At 36.2% G+C, this 22,883-nt stretch overlaps 1 protein-coding gene across 8 annotated transcripts in view; it reads left to right on the top strand.

The window, feature by feature from the left end:
• The window catches only part of LRBA (LPS responsive beige-like anchor protein), a 747,585-nt gene that overhangs the window by 519,973 nt on the left and 204,729 nt on the right, over positions 1 to 22,883 (top strand). For all 8 annotated transcript variants that reach the window (XM_025267094.3, XM_044930515.2, XM_025267095.3 and 5 more), the window contains 3 exons: positions 994 to 1,096; positions 16,835 to 16,950; positions 19,879 to 19,991. In XM_025267094.3, the coding sequence (XP_025122879.2) occupies positions 994 to 1,096; positions 16,835 to 16,950; positions 19,879 to 19,991 (332 nt within the window). The remainder of the gene's footprint in view (positions 1 to 993; positions 1,097 to 16,834; positions 16,951 to 19,878; positions 19,992 to 22,883) is intronic.

Genomic DNA, 22,883 nt, shown 5'->3' with positions numbered 1-22,883 from the left:
CATGATCATATACTTATTTACCTAAAAAATATTGTAATGTCACTGTTTAAAAATTACACTGACATTGATAAAAATTTTTGGTCCATAGTATTTTTTCAGGTAAGGTAGAAAAGAAGGTTCTAGATGAATATTTGTAGATAATTTATGGTTTTGATACAAAAGTTAATATGATTAAAATTTCAGGACTGACCAAAGTACTATCTTCTAAATTCTCTGCCATGATTTTATGACTTTGTTATTGTCATACTTTTTAAGGATAAAATTTTGTACATCACTGTCATAAATTAACATTTATATACTGAGTGTATTTATATATATGATGTACAGTTATGATACCTACAGTTACATATAATGTTCTCAAAGTATGTAATTATTCAAATAAAAATGATTAAAAAACATTTGATTATTGACCATGGAGGAAAAAATTTTCTTCAGGTCACACATTGTTCTGGATTATGTGAACATACAAAGCATAAACAAAAAGCACTGCATTATATGTTTATATAATATTTACATAAACTATAAAAAAATACAAAAATTTGTATAAATTACAAGAGAATATTTTTTAAGTTGAAGATTAGAAGTAAATACAACTGACAATTTAGTAGCTATAGGTTAAGTATATTAGATTCTTGAGTATATAATCTTAAATTTTTTATAGAAATTTATAGGTATATTTTTAACTTGCCAAAATGCAACTTTGTAAATTCAGAATTGTAGCTGGATAAAATCTCAACTTCGTGTCACATTAATGCAACAATAGTTATTAGTCCTGATAGTATTTAGAGAAGGAACATTCTATGAGTAAAAAAAAAATATCATCTCTGGCATATTAATGCTTAAACTTCATATATGCTGTGATAAAACTAATACTATAAAACTTCTATTGAGTAGATACCTGAACTAAGAGTAAGTATTTTACTGTACCAAGAAATCAGTTTTTCAGAAAGGCACCCATATTTCATTCTGACTTTTAAAAATTATTTTTCCTAGTTGCTATAATGTTCAACTTCCCAGACCCTGCAACAGTAAAGAAAGTGGTTAACTATCTACCTCGTGTTGGCATTGGAACCAGTTTTGGATTGCCTCAAACCAGGTACTGTTTTATATGAAAAAAATATGGAAAATAATCTGTAATAATATTTCTCTAATTTGTTTTGAAATGCATGACCTTCTGTTTTATGATTCATTTTAAATGGTAATTGTTAGTGTATCATTTTGAGTCAACCAAACTTCTGTCCGAAGAAGCTCAAAAAAGAGGAACAAATGTAAATGAAACTAATCTGAAAAACGAAAGCAATAAAATCAGAACATCAGTGAAAAGGGAAACAAAAACAATAAAGAAAAATCAATGCAATGAAAAATTGTTTCTCTGAAAAGATTAATAAGAGTAGTAAATATATATATAAGGCTTATGACAAAAGACACAAAATGCCAATATCAGAATTAGAGAAGGAATATCACTACAGATCCTATAGATATTTTAAAAATAAGGAAATATTACGAACAAATTTAGACAACTTCGATGAATCGGCAGATTCCATGAAAGATACAAACTGTAAAATCTCACTAATGAAAGTGAATAGCTTTAATAACTTTACCGAGGAAATTGAATTTGTAGCTTAAAACCTTCTAACAGGGAAAATACCTAGCGCAAATGGTTTCACTGGCAAATTCTATCAAATGTTTAATGAAGTGACACAATTTCTCGGAAAACTCTTACAGATAATAGAAAAGAAGGATAAGTTTCCCAAGTAATCCTGTAAGCCAGCATTACCTGAATTCCAAATCCACAAAAAGGCTTTCCAGAAAGGAAATTAAAGACCATCTTGATTGAAAATGAAGATGTGAAACTGTCTTCATTAGTATATATACTTAATGTGAAATTACTGAGGAAACTGCAAAAATTTTCAAAAAGGAAAAAAGCTATTAGAACTCATAAATGAATTTACCTGTTTTGCAGCAGACATACTTTTATTCTTATATAGCAATGAACAATTGGAAACTGAAAATATGGTTTAAATAATATAAAAAAATTAAATAACTGTGGGTGTATTTGCAAATATATTGAGAATTGTTCACTGAAAACTACAAACACAGTTTGTAAGAAACCTAAAAATGGAAAATTGTACTATACCATGTTCATGAATTGGAAGACTCAATGTAAGTAAGATGTTAGTTTTCTCCAAACAGATCTGTAGGTTCAAAGCAAGCCTATCCAAACTTCTAGAAGACTGTTTTGGAGAAATTGACAAGCTGATTCTAAAATTTAAGTGGAAATGCAAATATCTAGAATTGCTAAGACAATTTTAAAATGGAAAAATTTGGAGGACTTTATCTGATTTTAAGACTTAATATAAAATTACATTCACTGGTAGAGTTTCACATTTTTGTAAAATAGACTTACAGAGCAATGGAATATAATAGTGTCCAGAAATGGACCCATCCATAAATGAGCAATTTGATTTTCAACAAAGGTATCAAGATATGGTGATGGGAAAAGATAGCTTTTTTCAACAAAAACAGAGAAACAGAAAGACAAACCAAAAAAAAAAAAAAAAAAAAAAAAAAACCCACCTCACCCTTTATCTCAAAATGTAACATATTAACTAAAAATGTAACATAAGTTAACTCAACTTAACTCAAGTATGACATAACCTAAGCATAAGTGCTAAAGTATAACTTCCTAAAGAAACCATAGGAGAGAAATTTTTGTGACCTTGTGTTGGGCAGAAACTTATTAAGTAAGATTTTAAGAAACCACTTATTGGCCTTTCATATTAAAAACATATCATTTTAAAAGATACTCAAGAAAATGAAAAGGTGTGTTATAGACTGGGTTGAAATACTGGTACAACTTATACATGATAAAGGATTTATATAAAGGATATATAAAAAACTCTTCCATTTAATTATAACACAAGCAATCTGTTTGGAAAAAAAACAGAAGATTTGAGCAGATACGTCAGCAAATACTAGATATAAATAGCAAGCACATGAAAAGATACCAAACATCATTAGTCATCAAGGAAATGATGATGTCATTTTAAAACCATGGTGAGAACCCATGACACACCTATTAGAATGACTTCTTAAAAAATGATAATAACAAGAGCTAATAAGAATGCAAAGTAACTGGAACTTCACATATTGATGGGAAAATAAGCAGTTTTGGAGTTTCATATTAAATTAACTGTACGGTTACCATACTTCCCAGTTCAGTTCAATTCAGTTGCTCAGGGGTGTTCGACTCTTTGCAACCTATTGGACTGCAGCACACCAGGCTTCCCTGTCCATCACCAACTCCTGGAGTTTACTCAAATTCATGTCCGTTGAGTCGGTGATACCATCCAACCATCTCATCCTCTGTTGTCGCCTTCTCCTCCTGCCCCCAATCCCTCCCAGCATCAGGGTCTTTTCAAATGAGTCAGCTCTTCGCATCAGGTGGCCAAAGTATTGGAGTTTCAGCTTCAGCATCAATCCTTCCAGTGAACACTCAGGACTGATCTCCTTCAGAATGGACTAGCTGGTCCAGGGGACTCTCAAGAGTCTTCTCCAAGCATCAGTTCTTCGGTGCTCAGCTTTGTTTGTAGTCCAACCCTCACATCCATACGTGACTACTGAAAAAACGGTAACCTTGACTAGATGGATCTTTGTTGGAAAAGTAATGTCTCTGCTTTTTAGTATGCTACCTAGGTTGGTCATAGCTTTTCTTCCAAGGAGCAAACATCTTTTAATTTCATGGCTGCAATCACCATCTGCAGTGATTTTGGAGCCCCCCTTAATAAAGTCTGTCACTGTTTCCACTGTTTCCCCATCTATTTGCTGTGAAGTGATGGGACGGGATGCCATGATCTTTGTTTCCTGAATGTTGAGTTTGAAGCCAACTTTTTCACTCTCTTCTTTCACTTTCATCAAGAGGCTCTTCAGTTCTTCTTCACTTTCTGCCATAAGGGTGGTGTCATCTGCATATCTGAGGTTATTGATATTTCTCCCAGCAATCTTGAGTCCAGCTTGTGCTTCATCCAGCCCAGTGTTTCTCATGATACACTCTGCATACAAATAAGCAGGGTGACAGTATACAGCCTTGACCTACTCCTTTACGTTTTTGGAACTAGTCTGTTGTTCCATGTCAGTTCTTACGGTTGCTTCCTGACCTGCAAACAGATTTCTCGAGAGGCAGGTCAGGTGGTCTAGTATTCCCATCTCCTTCAGAATTTTCCATAGTTTATTGTGATCCACACAGTCAAAGGCTTTGGCATGGTCAATAAAGCAGAAATAGATGTTTTTCTGGAACTCTTTTGCTTTTTTTGATGATCCAGCAGATGTTGACAATTTGATCTCTGGTTCCTAAAACAAGCTTGAACATCTGAAAGTTCGTGGTTCATGTATTGTTGAAGCCTGGCTTGGAGAATTTTGAGCATTACTTTGCTAGTGTGTGAGATAAGTGCAATTGTGCGGTAGTTTGAGCATTCTTTAGCATTGCCTTTCTTTGGGATAGGAATGAAAACTGACCTTTTCCAGTCCTGTGGCCACTGCTAAGTTTTCCAAATTTGCTGGCATATTGAATGCAGCACTCTCACAGCATCATCTTTTAGGTTAGACAAAATAGCTAATTAGATGAAATAGCTAAACTGGAATTGCATCACGTTCAATTGTAGTGATTCTTCCTAAGGCCCACTTGACTTCTCATTCCAGGATGTCTGGCTCTAGGTGAGTGATCACACCATCATGATTATCTGGGTCATGAAGATCTCTTTTGTATTGTTTTTCTGTGTATTCTTGCCAACTCTTCTTAATATCTTCTGCTTCTGTTAGACACATACCATTTCTGTCCTTTATCGAGCCCATCTTTGCATGAAATGTTCCCTTGATATCTCTAATTTTCTGGAAGAGATCTCTAGTCTTTCCCGTTCTGTTGTTTTCCTCTATTTCTTTGCATTGATCACTGTGGAAGGCTTTCTTATCTCTCCTTGCTATTCTTTGAAACTCTGCATTCAAATGGGTATATCTTTCCTTTTCTCCTTTGCTTTTCACGTCTCTTCTTTTCACAGCTGTTATTAGGCCTCCTCAGATATCCATTTTGCTTTTTTGCGTTTCTTTTCCTTGGGGATGGTCTTGATACCTGTCTCCTGTACAATGTCACGAACCGCCATCCATAGTTCATCAGGCACTCTATCTATCAGATCTAGTCCCTTAAATTTATTTCTTATTCCACTGTATAAAAATAAGGAATTTAATTTATGTCATACCTGAATTTTGGTTTTCCCTGCTTTCTTCAATTTCAGTCTGAATTTGGCAGTAAGGAGTTCATGATCTGAGACACAGTCAGCTCCTGGTCTTATTTTTGCTGACTGTATAGACCTTCTCCACCTTTGGCTACAAAGAATATAATCATTCTGATTTCGTTGTTGACCATCTGGTAATGTCCATGTATAGAGTCTTCTCTTGTGTTGTTGGAAGAGGGTGTTTGCTCTGACCAGTGTGTTCTCTTGGCAAAACTCGATTAGCCTTTGCCCTGCTTCATTCTGTACTCCAAGGCCAAATTTGCCTGTTACTCCAGGTCTTTCTTGACTTCCTACTTTTGCATTCCAGTCCCCTATAATGAAAAGGACATCTTTTTGGGGTGTTAGTTCTAAAAGGTCTTGTAGGTCTTCATAGAACCATTCAGCTTCTTCAGCATTACTGGTCGGGGCATAGGCTTGGATTACCACGATATTGAATGGTTTGCCTTGGAAATGAACAAAGATCATTGTGTCGTTTTTGAAATTGCATCTTTAGTACTGCATTTCTGACTCTTCTGTTGACTATGATGGCTACTCCATTTCTTCTAAAAGATTCCTGCCCACAGCAGTAGATATAGTAGTCATCTGAGTTAAATTCACCCATTCCAGTCCATTTTAGTTTGCTGATTCCTAGAATGTCGATGTTCACTCTTGTTATCTCCTGTTTGACCACTTCCAATTTGCTTTGATTCATGGACCTCACATTCCAGGTTCCTATGCAATATTGCTCTTAACAGCATCAAACCTTGCTTCCATTACCAGTCACATCCACAACTGGGTGTAGTTTTTGCTTTGGCTCCGTCTCTTCATTCTTTCTGGAGTTATTTCTCCACTCATCTCCAGTAGCATATTGGGCACCTATGACCGGGGGAGGTCATTTCTCAGTATCCTATCTTTTTACCTTTTCATACTGTTCATGGGGTTGTCAAGGTAAGAATACTGAATTGGTATGCCATTCCCTTCTCCAGTGGACCACATTTTGTCCAAACCTCCATTATGACCTGTCTGTATTGGGTGGCCCTACATGTCATGGCTCATAGTTTCATTGAGTTAGACAAGGCTGTGATCCACATGATTAGATTGGTTAGTTTTCTGTGGTTGTGGTTTTCAGTCTGTCTGCCCTCTGATGGAGAAGGATAAGTGGCTTAGGGAAGATTCCTGATTGCAAAGACTGACTGAGGGGAAAACTGGGTCTTGTTCTTATAGGTGGGGCCATGCTCAATAAATTTTTAATCCTATTTTCTGTTGATGGGAGGAGTTATGTTCCCTCCCTGGTAATTACCTGGGACCAAACTATGATGGGGCATAGACTTGGATTACTACAATATTGAATGGTTTGCCTTCGAAACGAACAGAGTTCATTGTCGTTTTTGAGATTGCATCCAAGTACTGCATTTTGGACTCTCTTGTTGACCATGATGGCTACTCCATTTCTTCTAAGGAATTCCTGCCCACAGTAGTAGATATAATTGTCATCTGAGTTAAATTCACCCATTCCAGTCCATTTTAGTTCGCTGATTCCTAGAATGTAGATGTTCACTCTTGCCATCTCCTGTTTTACCACTTCCAATTTGCCTTTATTCATGGACCTAACATTCCAGGTTCCTATGCAATATTGCTCTTTACAGCATCAGAGCTTACTTCTATCACCAGTCACATCCACAACTGAGTATTGTTTTGGCTTTGGCTCCATCCCTTCATTCTTTCTGGAGTTATTTCTCCACTGATCTCCAGTAGCATATTGGGCCCCTAGTGACCTGGGGAGTTCCTCTTTCAGTATCCTATCATTTTGCCTTTTCATACTGTTCATGGGGTTCTCAAGGCAAGAATACTGAAGTGGTTTGCCATTCCCTTCTCCAGTGGACCACATTCTGTCAGACCTCTCCTAACGCTGAAGAAGCTGAAGCTGAAGCTGAACAGTTCTATGAAGACCTACAAGACCTTTTAGAACTAACACCCCCAAAAGATGTCCTTTTCATTATAGGGGACTGGAATGCAAAAGTAGGAAGTTAAGAAACACCTAGAGTAACAGGCACATTTGGCCTTGGAGTACAGAATGAAGCAGAGCAAAGACTAATACAGTTTTGCCAAGAAAACTCACTGGTCAGAGCAAACACCCTCTTCCAACAACACAAGGGAAGAGTCTACACATGAACATCACGAGATGGTCGACACCGAAATCAGATTGATTATATTCTTTGCAGCCAAGATAGAGAAGCTCTATACAGTCAACAAAAACAAGACCAGGAGCTCACTGTGGCTCAGATCATGAACTCCTTATTGCCAAATTCAGATTTAAATTGAAGAAAGTAGGGAAAACCACTAGACCATTCAGGTATGACCTAAATCAAATCCTTTATGATTATACAGTGGAAGTGAGAAATAGATTTAAGGGACAATATCTGACAGAGTGCCTGATGAACTATGGACGGAGGTTTGTGACATTGTACAGGAGACAGGGGTCAAGACCATCCCCATGGAAAAGAAATGCAAAAAAGCAACGTGGCTGTCTGAGGAGGCCTAACAAATAGCTGTGAAAAGAAGAGAAGCAAAAAGCAAAGGAGAGAAGGAAAGATATAAGCATCTGAATGCAGAGTTCCAAAGAATAGCAAAAAGAGATAAGAAAGCCTTCCTCAGTGATCAATACAAAGCAATAGAGGAAAACAACAGAATGGGAAAGACTAGAGATCTCTTCAAGAAAATTTGAGATACCAAAGGAAGATTTCATGCAAAGATGGGCTTGATAAAGGACAGAAATGGTATGGACCTAAGAGAAGCAGAAGATATTAAGAAGAGGTGGCCAGAATACACAGAAGAACTGGACAAAAAAGATCTTCATGATCAATATAATCACGATGGTGTGATCACTGAGCTAGAGCCAGACATCCTGGAATGTGAAGTCAAGTGGGCCTTAGAAAGCATCACTACGAACAAAGCTAGTGAATGTGATGGATTTCCCGTTGAGCCATTTCAAATGTAAAAGTGCTGCACTCAATATGCCAGCAAATTTGGAAAACTCAGTAGTGGCCACAGGACTGGAAAAGGTCAGCGTTCATTCCAGTCCCAAAGAAAGGAAATGCCAAAGAATGCTCAAAGTACCGCACAATTGCACTCATCTCACACGCTAGTAAAGTAATGCTCAAAATTCTCCAAGCCAGGCTTTAGTAGTACGTGAACCGTGAACCTCCAGTTGTTCAAGCTGCTTTTAGAAAAGGCAGAGGAACCAGAGATCAAATTGCCAACATCCGCTGGATCATGGAAAAAGCAAGAGAGTTCCAGAAAAACATCTATTTCTGCTTTATTGACTATGCCAAAGCCTTTGACTGTGTAGATCAGAATAAACTGTGGAAAATTCTGAAAGAGATGGGAACCTGCCTCTTCAGAAACCTATATGCAGGTTAGGAAGCAAGAGTTAGAACTGGACATGGAACAACAGATTGGTTCCAAATAGGTAAAGGGGTACGTCAAGGCTGTATATTGTCACCCTGCTTATTTAACTTATATACAGAGTACATCATGGGAAAGGCTGGGCTGGAAGAAGCACAACTAGAATCAAGATTGCTGGGAAAAATATCAATAACCTCAGATATGCAAATGACACGACCCTTATGGCAGAAAGTGAAGAGGACCTAAAAAGCCTCTTGATGAAAGTGAAAGAGGAGAGTGGAAAAGTTGACTTAAAGCTCAACATTCAGAAAACTAAGATCATGGCATCTGGTCCCAACACTTCATGGGAAATAGATGGAAAACAGTGGAAACAGTGTCAGACTTTATTTTTTTGGGCTCCAAAATCACTGCAGATGGTGACCGCAGCCATGAAATTAAAAGACGCTTACTCCTTGGAAGGAAAGTTATGACCAACCTAGATAGCATATTGAAAAGCAGAGACATTACTTTGCCAAGAAAGGTCCGTCTAGTCAAAGCTATGGTTTTTTCAGTGGTCATGTATGGATGTGAGAGTTGGACTGTGAAGAAGGCTGAGCGCCGAAGAATTGATGCTTTTGAACTGTGATGTTGGAGAAGACTCTTGAGAGTCCCTTGGACTGCAAGGAGATCCATCCAGTCCATTCTGAAGGAGACCGCCCTGGGATTTCTTTGGAAGGACTAATGCTGAGGCTGAAACTCCAGTACTTTGGCCACCTCATGCAAAGAGTTGACACAGTAGAAAAGACTCTGATGCTGGGAGGGATTGGGGGCAGGAGGAGAAGGGGACGACAGAGGATGAGATGGCTGGATGGCATCACTGACTTGATGGACGTGAGTCTGAGTGAACTCTGGGAGTTGGTGATGGACAGGGAGGCCTGGCGTGCTGCGATTCATGGTGTTGCAAAGAGTCGGACACAACTGAGCAACTGAACTGCACTGACCCGAAACTATGATGGAGGTAATGAATATAATGTGGACCTCTTCAGAAGATCCCATGCATGAACTATCTCCTTGTAATTTCACTCAGAGGCATTTACCCTAGAGAAATGAAAATATGTGTATTCATACAGTGACCTATTTATAAAGGTTGATACAGCTATGAACAAAAAATTTGGACTAGCCAAAATGGTCACGTACTAGTGAATGGATGAATTATGGTATGTTCATCCATACAACAGGATATACTGCTCATCAATAAAGAGGAACAATCTTCAATTTACAGAACAATGCGAATGAATTTTACAAGTATGATGGCATCAAAAGAAACAACCCAATCAAAAAATTGATAGAAGACATAAATAGACATTTCTCTGGAGAAGACATACAGGAGGCCAAGAGGTACATGAAAAGATGTTCTTCATTGCTAGTTATTAGAGAAATGGAAATCAAAGCTACAGTGAAGTCTCACGTCACACTGGTCAGAATGGCCATCATCAAAAAGTCCCCAAGCAGGAAATGCCAGAGAGGGTATGGAGAGAAGGGAACACTCCTATATTGTTTGTGGGAATGTAAATTGGCACAGCTTCTATGGAGAACAGTATGAAGGTTCCTTAAAAACCTAAATAAAGAGCTATCATGTGACCCTGCAATCCTACCCCTGGGCATATATGTAGAGGAAAACATGATACGAAAGGATACATGCTCCCCAGTGTTCACTGCAACCCTGTTCATGGAAGCAACCTAAATATCCATTTGCAGAGGAGTGGATAAAGAAGATGTGGTACATATGTACAATGGAGTATTATTCAGCCATTACAAAGAATGAAATAATGCCATTTTCAGCAACATGGATGGTCCTATAGAGTGTCATACTGAGTAAGTCAGACAGGAAGGATAAACTTATTGTATGACATCCCCTGTAAAGTGAAAGTGAAAGTTGCTCAGTCATGTCTGACTCTTTGCAACCCCATGGACTATACAGTCCATGGAATTCTCTAGGCCAGAATACTGAAGTGGGTAGCCTTTCCCTTCTCCAGGGTATCTTCCCAACCCAGGGATCAAACCGAGGTCTCTCATATTGCAGACAGATTCTTTACCAGCTGATCCACCAGGGAATCCCAAAAATACTGGAGTGGGTAGCCTGTCCCTTTTCCAGCAGATCTTCCTGACCCAGGAGTCAAACCAAGGTCTCCTGCATTGCAGACAGACTCTTTGCCAACTGAGCTATCAGGGAAGCCCGACATCCCATATATGTGGAATCTAAAAAGGAATGATACAAATGAACATACTTATAAAACAGAGATTCACAGACTTATCGAATGAACTTACGGTTGCCAAGGGGAAGGATGGGGGAACAGAATAGTTAGAGTTTGGGGTGGACATGTACACACTGCTATATTTAAGCGGATAACCAACAAAGCCCTACTGTATAGCACGTGGAATGTGGCAATGTCATGTGGCAGCCTGGATGGAAGGGGAGTTTGGGGGAGAATGGATACATTTATACATATGGCTGAGTCCCTTTGCTGTCCACCTGAAACTGTCATAAAATTGTTAATCAGCTGTATCCCAATACAAAATAAAGAAGTTTACAATAAAAAGTATGGTGCTAGGTGAAAGAAGCCAACTGTTTGTATCGTGTGATTGTATACTGTATATACAATCTGTGTATAGTGTGATTCCATTTATATGACATTTTGGAAAAAATGAAACTACTTGGACAAAAATCAGATCAATGGTTTCAAGAGACTGAAATTGAAAAGGGGCTATTAGTTACAAAAGAGTGTGAGGAGACTTTTTGATAACATGGAAATATTTCCTGTCTTGACTTTGTGGTGTTACCCGACTGTGTTTGTTGGCAAAACTCATTGCGTTGTACACCTAAAAAGGATGAATTTTACACAGTGTAAAGAAATCGGTAAACCTGAGTTTTATAAACAAATAGATAAATAGTGTGAAATCAGTATACAGCATGAGAAACTCTAGAACCATGCCAGTAGGAATGCAAGTTAGTATAGTCACCTTGGAAAATTTGGCAGTTTTCTTATTAAGTTAACTATATACTTAATTTATGTCCTGTCAGTTCCACTCCTAGGTGATTATAGAGAGTAATGAAAATATACATACACACATTCACTTGTTAGCAAATATTAATAGCAGTGTTATTCATGTAGTCCCAAATAGAAACATTTCTAGTCCATCAACTGTAAATGGATCAGTAGATTGTAGTGCGTCTATGCAATGAAATGCTATACAGAAGTTATTTACAAAACAGCAACACAGACTCAAAAACATAAGAAGCAAACTTACAGTTACCAAAACAGAGATGTGATGGGGGGATAAATTTGGAGCCTGAGATTAACAGATTCACACTACTATATATAAAATTAACAACACAGATTTATTGAATATCACAGGTAGCTATATTCAGTGTCTTATACTAACATATAATGGAAAATAATATGAAAAATATTTACATATGTATAACTGAATCACTTTGCTGTATACCTGAAACTAACCCAATATTGTATATCAACTACACTTCAATTAAAAAAAAAGTATCAGCAGTTATCTCTACATTATAGAATTTAAGGTTTCAATTTATCTACTTCCAAAATCTTTATTTTTCCAATTCATAAAAATGTAGATGCACTACTTTTATTATCTAATTAAAAGATATAAAAGAAATTTCAAAAGAAATAAAAAGGAGTTGAGCGCTGACGTGTTCAGCAGCATGGATGAGCCTCAGGATCATTCGTAACAAAGCTCAGCGCCGTGTGCTGCAGGCGTCATGCCGTCACGGGCTATGCTTCTCCTTACATGAGGTGATTGAGAAATAATGTGAAATTATATGATTCTATCTATATGAGACTATTACAGAAACAAAACCGTATAGTGACAGAAAGCAGATCATTGGTTACCAGGAACCAGGAACTAGGGCAAAGGACTTAGCTTTTTGGAGTGTTTCTATGATGATTGGTTACAGAAACAGGTATATTCAAAAGTTATTAAACCATACATTTAAGTTTGGTAGATGTTATTATATTATGTTTTATCCCAGCAAAGATCAGTGAGAAAGAGGCTCTGCATGTTTAAAATACCTAAGTTACAGAAGTGCTTATTTCATACCCATTTCAAATGTACCATCACTTAATATGTATAATAAATCATTAAAATTTTTATCATTTTGATTAAAATGATTAGACTTTGCTTTATTATGTCATATTTGTTTCAATTTTTTCTGTTGATGTCAATATCAAATCCACATGTTAAGGATTTTGCATGCAATATATTTAATTAAAACTTTTATCTTTAACCTCCGGTAAATCAGAGTTCAAATATTAATTTTGTATATACATATGGAGTTAATAACTAGCATTTATATTGTTCAAAATAACTTAATAACTATGTGAAAGGAATGTGAAAATGCCAAAGCATCTCTCACAGTACAGGGAATTGGAAGAGTGTCAGGTTATATTGCTCTTTCCTGTGTGCTAGCCAGTTGTCTGTATTTAAAAAGCAGGATCATTACCTGTTTTATTTCTTAGTAGTTGTTAATTTTCATTAATTCAGTTAGCTAATTTAAGAACTAGGAAGAGACTTAACACTGAGATTTTTATATTGATTGAAATGCATTAGCAGTAGAAACTTGCAGGTTACTTTTAACATACCTAATTTTGTATTGATTTGGGCTGTTTTTGATTAGTGTTTATTCAGGTTTTTTATTTAGTATCTTCTTATAACTGCAACTGATATAGAATCAACAGATAATAGCCAAAATATCAGTAGGAGTTGTAATCATCCTGGGCTGGAGGAGTTTGTAAGCTGATACACTCCCACGCCCTGTGGCAGTAGGACTCTGGTCTGTGCCAAACCTGCTTCGCCATAGGCTGCTTTTGAGTGAGTTCATGACTTTGAGCAATTGATCCCAGATAGAATGAGGTAGAAGCCCCAGTGTCTTCTTATGACCTGCCCTTAATAGTCACAAGCCATCATTTCTGCTCCATCTTATTTGTTTCAGGAGAGTTATTAAATACAGCCCAGGCCCCTTGGCAGGAGAATCAAGTTCCTTCTCTTAAAGAGAAAATAGCAAAGAATTTGTGGACATGTAACAGGTTAGAACTTTGCAAAGCTGATTTTTTGAAAAGCTCAATAAAATTGACATACTTTGCCTAACTATGAACAAAAGAGGTAATATGAATTAGCAAAGTCAGAAATGGAAGAAGGGACTGGACTGCTGACCATGTAGAAATTAAAAATAGTAGCAGGAAATATCAGCTTACAAATTAAGACAATTGAGATGAGGTGGACAAGTTCCTGGACAGTCAGAATTGTCAAAACTTCCTCAAGAAGAAATTAAAACTCTGAATAGACCTGTGACAGATCCATTGGATTAGAATTCAAAAATCTTACCGAAGAGTCAAGGCCCAGATGGGTTAACTGATGAATCTTATTAAATAGATAAGTTAGAAAAATACCAACCCTTCACAAACTAATTCAGAAGATACAGGAAGAAACACTTACCAACTCATCCTGTGAGGCCATCTTTTCCCTAATATCAATGCCAGGCAAAGGTTTCACAAGAAAAAAACTATAGACTAATAACCCTAATGAACATATACAAAAATGCTTTATAAAATATTGCCAAACCAAATCCAGCAATATACAAAAAGGATTATAAGGTAGCCATATGGGTTTTATCACAGGAACTCAAATTGGTTTAAAATCTGAAAATCAGTATTATGCACATAGTTAATAGAATACAGGATAAACAGGTAAGCAGCAGCCACCAAAAAGCCCCATACTTTTCCCATACTACACTGTACTTACTGTTTAAAGACTGAATGCTTTGCCCCTACTGTCAGGAAAGCCAGAATGTCTTCCATTCTCACCACTTCTATTAAAATTACATTGGGGATTTCAGCCTGTGTGAAAAGAAAGGAAGGGATGGAGGGGAAAAGCAAAGGCATCCAGATTAGAAATGTCTTTTTCCTAGATGACAAAGACATGTACAGTTTTTACAATGAAAAATGTAAAACAAATGGCTGTTAGAAATTAAAGACAACATCAATAGATGGAAATGTTCCATATTCATGGATCAGAAGGTTCAGTATAAAGATGTCAATTCTCAGATCTGTAAATTTAATACAATCCCTATCAAAATTTAGTACACTTTTTGGGAGAAATTCAGCTGAAATACAATGAATCTAGATTTGCCAGAACAATTTTTAAAAAGAACAAAATTAGAAAACTTAAACTATCTGATTTCAAAACTTACCATAAAGCCACAATAATCAAAATGTGTGCTATTTATCCAATGATAGGCATGTAAGTTAATGAAACTACATTAAGAATAAAGAAATAAAATAAGCCCTTGCATTTATGGTCAGTTGCTTTTTAACAAAATTGCCAACACAATTCAATGAGGAAAGGGTAATCTTTAAATAAATACTTCTGTAATGATTAGAAAGTCACATGCAAGAAAATGAATGTCAACACACTGTTCATAAGAATTAGAAAATGGATTTAATCAAAATTTAAAATGTTTGTGCTTTAAATGCATCACTTAAATATATGAAAAGATAAGCCACAGACTGAGAAAATTTTTGTGCATCATATGTCTAGTAAAGGAACTGCATCCAGAATGTATAGAGACCTTTTACAACTCAATATAGGATGAAAGAAGCCACCCGGTTAATGAAGAAAAGATCTGATAGTAATTTCTTCAAAGAAAATAAATGGCTAAGTAGCACATGAAAAGAAATTCAACAGTGTACATTAAAATGATATCAGTTTATACTCACTAGTATGGCTGTAATCAAAACTACCTACAATAGTAAGTTTTGGCAGAGATGTGGAAAAATTCAAACATCATGCATTGTTTGTTGGAATGTATAATGGAAAACCCTTTGGCAGTTTCTCATAAAGTTAAAGTCAGCATACAGCCCAGCAGTTTCACTCCTAGTAATCTACCCCAAAGAAATACAACCATATGTTTATCAAAGACATATACATGAATGTTCCTAGTAGCATTTTTCATAATAGCTAAAAAGTGAAATAATTTAAATGTCCATCAGTTGGTGAATGAATTTTTAAAATGTGGTGTGTTCTGTATTCATACAATGGAATACTCCTTAGCAATCAAAAGGAATGAACTGCTTATACATGCTGCCACAGTGGTGAATCTGAAATACATTATGGTTAGTGAAGAAGCCTAATGCAAAAGATAACATGATGTCTGATTCCATTTGTCTGAAATGTTCAGAAAAGGCCAGTTCATACAGATGGAAGCAGATTGATAGTTGCCTAGAGCTAGGGGTAGAATTAAGCGTTAGTTCCAGATAGGCACAAGGCAACTTTTTGTGGTGATCAAAATGTTCCAAAATACATTGTGGTGATAATTGCACAACTCTAGAAATTTACTTTAAACACATTGAATAGTACACTTACATGCATAAATTTTATGGTATGTAAATTACACCTTTGTAAATTAAGCTTGAAAAAAAATAGGTATCTTGTCCTTAGTGGTGGGAAGAACTAGGACAGCATACTTCTCTGAGATTCTGGGCTCCAAAGGTAGTATTTAATCCTGCCACCTATTTCCCACCGCTGCTTAGTGTTGGTCAGTTGTGTCCTTTTGTATTTATATTGCATTAAGAAAATGGAAACCTTGGTATATTGTTAGGGTAGATAAAAAAATAGTTTCCCTTACCTTTATCCCAACCCATGAATAGACACCTGAAGAGTGAATCCTCTTTTCTCTGTTACAATAGGTATGAAAAACATGATGTTTAAATTAATAATGTACAAATATGTTATCTTTACGAGATGACTATAAAAACTGATAAAGATGTGTATACAATTTTATATGTATTTCTTAGTAACTATAATAGCTCTTATACCAGTAAAGCAGTGAATTATTAATCATACTGTTATTAATCAATTTATAGAGCTAGATATTATAATGGTTTTGTAATGACAGCTTACCTTAATGAATAGAACATGGATAATAGACCTGTGGCTCATCCAAATCATTTGTTTAAGCATTAATTGTAGATTGAAACACCTCTAGCGTTCATTAATATAAATACATCAATTCGAATGAGCCCAGAAGTCATGATTTATTATTGATATAACTAATCTTAAGTTTAAATCGATTCCACATCAAATTCTTTTTCTTGCAGGCGTATCTCATTAGCTAGTCCACGTCAACTTTTTAAAGCTTCTAATATGACCCAGCGATGGCAGCACAGGGAGATTTCAAACTTTGAGTACTTGATGTTTCTCAACACAATAGCAGGTAATTTAAGCCCATATGTTGATTTATTTCAAATGATAAGTTATTAATTGTGCTATTAGATTATTTTGAGTATGCATATGAATGGAGTCATTCTATGTAAAGCTGAAAGTATAAGCAACGTACAAAGATGAGGAAAAAATGAAATATAGCTAAAGAATGATTATTAGTATATTGTGTGTGTACGTATATTCATAAAGGTATGATGAAAATGAAAACTAAAAAGATTGTGTGGAGACATTCATTATGAAAGATTTTCTCTCAATTTGAGGAATTAGCAGTCAATTCACAGGGAAGTTTTTGACAGTTTCTGAACAAATGAGCAATATCAGAGCTGTATGAAAAGTTGGAAGCAGTATGAAGGATAAAGAAGGGTGCAGGGAGTCTAGGTAGAGAGCAAAAGTTAGGAGGCAGTTGCACATAAACAGTAATGAGGGCCTGCATTAGAGAGGTGACAGTAGGAATTAAAACAAAGGATTAGATAACACAAGAATTTACAAGGTACAAACCATCTGCCATCCAGAGGACTGAATGCTGAGAGTAAATGAGAAGAAAGTGTCAGAAAAGACTTCCAGGCTTCTGTTCTAAATCATGGGGGAAACCGTGGTGCTATTAAAGGAAAAAGAAGGAAAAAATTTGATCTAGAGAAAGATGATGATTTGACTGTGCTAGCAAGGCATACAATATATCAAAAAGAGATGCTGAAGTATAGAAGGCATTTGGAACTTAGAGAAAGACATTGGGTTTCATCTGCATAGAGACTAATCACCAAGAGATAGAGATGAGATTACCAAGCCAGATGATGCAGAAAGCAGTGAGATAAGGTCTGGGGCCTGCTCTTGAGCAGGACAAAAAGAAAGAGGAAAGTTGTTAAGGAAGAGGAGAGGATCAGTGATCCCAGAAATTGTAGATTTAGTAGGAGAACTAAGTTGAAACAAATGGCTTGAGACACAATGGGAGAGGGAGAGGGAAAAGTGTAGGCCTCTGTATCAAATGTGATTCAGAGGTGAGGGGGAATTCAGAATGAATATAGGTCATGCCTTAGGCTTTAGCATCTCAGAACCTACAAGTTACTTTATAGGAGTTCATTTTCAAAATAAACAAAAGAGTTTAAGGACTGAATGGTTGGAGATTAAATGAGAACCTTAGGTGTAGCTTGGGCTTTCCTGGTGGCTCAGATGGTAAAGAATCTGCCTACGATTCAGGAGACCCCGGTTCAATTCCTGGGTTGGGAAGTTCCCCTGTAGAAGGGATAGGCTACCCACTCCAGTATTCTTGAGCTTCCCTGGTGGCTCAGATAGTAAAGAATCTGCCTGCAGTGCGGGAGACCTGGGTTCGATCCCTGGGCTGGAAAGATCTCCTGGAGGAGGGCATGGCAACTCATTCCAGTATTCTTGCCTGGGGAATCCCCCTGGACAGAGGAGCCTGCTGGGCTACAGTCCATAGGATTACAAAGAGTTGGACACGACTGAGTGACTAAGCACAGGCATTCAGTAGTTATATATTGAATTTAACTTAATTAACAAGAGTCTGTTGACAATGAGCATGTATGTACTCTTTTATTGTAGGTACAATAAAGTTGATTATTTAAGCATATAGGATAACAAAAGTATTTTATTGTTTACTGATGATAAGGTCTCAATCAGAAGGAGAGAAAAATGCAAGAGAAAAGGGATATCAAAATAGGCTGCTTTTTGCTACAAAGTTCATTTATTTTTTTCTGGGAGAAATTAAAACTGACAGAAATATGAAGTATGATAATTACATCTGAATTAAAATTATCTTATTATTCATATTTTGTAAGACTGTTTCCAAGTCAGTCAAGGAAGAACTCTGTTACTCTAATAGGCCTCAAGCTCATGATGAATAGAATGAAATACAGTGTTAAAAACATCACATCACGAGGAAAGCCTAGGTACCGAGAAGCTGCGTGGAGAGCTGGTGTAATACTCAGCTGTATGTTGATGTGGCATCCGTGTATATTTGAGAACTGGGAAAGAAATAAGGGGATAGAATACACTGCAAGAAAGGAATTCAAGCAATATCAATATATTTGTCTCCCTTATATGTTAGCCATAAAAGTTTGTTCACATTAAATCTAGCTAAATACAGGTTATAGACTAATAAAATGGTGGAGGCAGTGTTTTTACTCTGGAAACAGTGATCTCACCTACTGAGCCTGCCTCCCTAAAGTGGTGATATTCAGAAAGCTGCTGTTTCTACATGGATGGGCTACCTCACCCTTTGCTTTATTCATATTGTTAATAGACACGAATGTGTCATTGAATGTCTTTGATTTAGAAGAAGCATAGAAGATTGTGTGGCATCATTCGGGAATTAAATAAGTAGCCTCGATGATGCCATGGATTATATTCAAAGGGGCATAGAATTTGAAAGCTTTCACAGGAATTTCAGAGTTATTTAGAATAACCTCATCATTTTACAGGTGACTAATGAATGCCCACAGGGGTTAAGTCACTTGAACTTGGTTTATTAGTTGGTTGATTGGTTAGTTAATTAATGGCAGAGAAAGGATTCTGGTTTTGAAAAACTCTTATGTGATAGGAAATTGTTTTTTAAATTCTTAGTGAAGATTATTTTTTTTTGTTTCAATTAATACAAATAGCTGTGGAATTTATAAGAACATTAGCATGCGTACAGAGCATCTAGATTTAAATATAGTTCAACCATTGCGAGTTCCATGATTTGGGGCAAGTTACATAAACTTTTGTGCCTCACTTTTCTATTTATAAAATGGGGTGATCCTATTTTCATAGAGTTATTGTGAAAATTAAATGAAATAATGAATAAATGATAGCACAGTGTTTGGCACTCAGAAATTGTTGTTCTTGTTATTTTTAATAAAATATATTCCAGAATGTTTATCATCTTACTATTCTAAATTAAGAATGACTTTTTTCCCTCTTCCAGGACGGACTTACAATGACTTAAATCAGTATCCTGTGTTTCCATGGGTCATTACTAATTATGAATCGGAAGAACTGGATCTTACTTTGCCAAGTAACTTCAGAGATTTGTCCAAGGTAATTTCTTAGTTCATCTGAAATGCTGTGTATAAAATATTATATATTATCTTGCATATAAAAAGAAATCTGATTATCTTTATTTTCACAACACCTTAAAAAACTTTTTAATATAACTTTAATATATTTATCTTTTAAATGTATTTTCATTATTCTCAAATTTAAAAGAGAAATGTAATATGCATGATAACCTTGATGGCAATTAAATTTTGAATTCCACATATTCAGTGCTTAAACCTTTCTTGGCTTATCATTGAATACAGAATGCTTCTTTCTTACCTCCATACTTTGCTTCCTCTGCCTTGAACATTCGTCTCTGCTCTGTGAATGGCTGACCCTCTCAGCCCTTCAGGACCACTACCTCATAGAGACTGTTACTGATCCCTTCCTCTTGTCAAAGCATCTGAGATGACCTGCATTTCACATATTCTTTTACCTCGTTGTTTTGGTTCTTCTTGCGTCATTGTTCACCATTATTTCCTTCTTGACAAGTAGAGAGCATGTATTATTAAGTACAATAAATGTATTAAATGAATTAAATAATAAAATATACATGACATTTCCTCCAAGTTCTAAAAAGTTAATTTTAACTGTATTACATTTTAAAATGTGAAACACATACATAAGAAAACAAAAACTACCCCTAATTTACCACATATCAATAAGTAATAATTACCTTATATTATGCACAATGGTTATTATATAAACCTTTCTCATATCTTCAAGTATCATTAAGAATTTTCCTTTTTTGTCATAAATTATCAATAAATGGAATACCCTGAATCATTTTTTATTACAAGACGAGGTTATATGCCTCTTTTTTTCTTTTTAACTTTTTATAATGGAGAATTCCAAGCATATACAAAAGGAGACCAAACAGAATAATAATAAGTATACAAAACAGGTGCATTCTCATGTATCAATCACTGTACTTCACTAATTATCACCTTGTAGTTCCTCTTATTTTATCTTTACTCTCATTTTCTCTCCCCTTTCCCATGTTACTTTGAAGCAAATTTCAGACAGCATATCATTCCATTCATAAATATTTCAATATATACTTTTAAAAACTTTGCAGAGCACAACCATAATCCCATTAGTAAACTTAAAAATATTAACAATACTTTCTTAGTATCATCAAATAGCCAGTAGGCTTTCAAAATTGTATTTAGTTTGTTTATTCCAGTCAGGATCCAAACAAGAACCACACATTGCAGTTAAGTCTGTTTATTCTGTGGAGTTCTCTTTCATCTTTTTTTTCCCCCCTGATTTTTTAGTTGAAGAAGTATATTGTCTTGTAAATTTTCTCATAGTGTGGATTTTGCTTATTGCATCCGTGTGGTATAATCTACAGGTTTCTTTGTCTCCTATATTCCTTGTAAATTGGTAGTTGATTCCAGAGGTTTATAGAAATCAGATTAGGTTTTTTTTAGCAAAACTGCTTCGTAGGAAACTTTTACACTCTCTGTCAAAGGACGTGTAATATATAATTTGCTATTTTTATAATTTTATTTACTATGGCTGTGCTGAGTCCTCGTTGCTGTGTGAGCTTTTCTCTAGTTGCGGAAAGTGGGCGCTGCTCTTTTTCTGGTTCCTGGGCTTCTCATTGCAGTGGCATCTCTTGTGCAGCACGGGCTCTAGGGCACAAGCGCCTCAGTAGCTGAAGCACACGGGCTCGGTCGTTGTGACTCCCAGGCTCTGGAGCACAGGGAGAATAGTTTTGGTGCTTGGGCTTAGCTGCCCCACAGCATGTGGGATCTTCCTGAACCAGGGATCGAACCTATACCTCCTGCATTAGCAGGCAGATTCTTCATCACTGAGCCAGCAGGAAACCCCTCTAATTTACTTTTCTTTTGTCATATATAATGCCAGAACTCATTAGTTCAGTAGGCATTGCAAAATCATGGTATTTAAATTCTATCACTTTTATTTCATGTATTATTTGGGACCATTTTCTAAAGAGATGACATCCCTTCATCTGTTATTAAGTTTTTCAATGGTACATAACATTGGAAAGGCAGGATAAACATTTATTTTTATATATCAGTTTTTAAAACAATGAATTGGTTCCCAGCACCCTCCAAAGAAACGTAATTTAAAAATATTTATCTTTATGAATTTGTACACAAAACTGAAGTGGTTTTGATGTTTCAACCCACTGCAGTTAGTATTTTCATTGATGATCACTTGTTCCTGCTTTGATCATGGGGAGTTTCTTCAAGTTGTTCCTGCGTTGTTTTGATACAATCTTAGTAGTCTGAAAACTTCCACGCTCTCTGATAGAACAAGGTGCTTTAGTCTTAACCCTCACATTTTCTGGCCCAGTTCTAGTATTTAGTATCATTTATTTCTTTAAGGAACCCTAGTGGGAGTCCTTTTCCATGGAAATGTATGTGAAACACACAGTTGGGTCCATTGTCCTTGTTGCAGGTGCGTGCTCATCACGCAGTCGTGTTCGACTCTGCGACTGTAGCCTGTCAGGCTCCTCTGTCCATGGGATTTTGCAGGCAGGAGTACTGGAGTGGGTTGCCATTTCCTGTTCCGGGGTTGCTGCTGGATTTGTCTTTGTTTCTACCCCCTTCCAAAAGACCTAGGAAAGAAAAACTAAGATGAAGTACTTCACGAGTTGAAACTGATTCCTCCAGTTACATTTAGAAGCATGAAAAATTTAGAAGCAAAAAATATTCCTTTAATGTAAAAGGAACACTGTACCCCTGCTCCCATCTGTTCAGACGGTCGGAAAGTCCAGTCTTTTTCCTAAAACTCTTAGAAATTTCTACCAATACCTGAAGAATGTTTATATATCCTAAAAATCTAACCTGGAGGTTCTTTGTTGCCTTTCCTCTGCCTGTTCCCTGAGCCCCTGATGCTCCCTTATCCTTCTAGGTCACT

This window comes from Bubalus bubalis, chromosome 17, assembly GCF_019923935.1.
Source record: "Bubalus bubalis isolate 160015118507 breed Murrah chromosome 17, NDDB_SH_1, whole genome shotgun sequence".
Taxonomy (NCBI): domain Eukaryota; kingdom Metazoa; phylum Chordata; class Mammalia; order Artiodactyla; family Bovidae; genus Bubalus; species Bubalus bubalis.
This window is presented reverse-complemented; position numbering and strand designations above follow the sequence as displayed.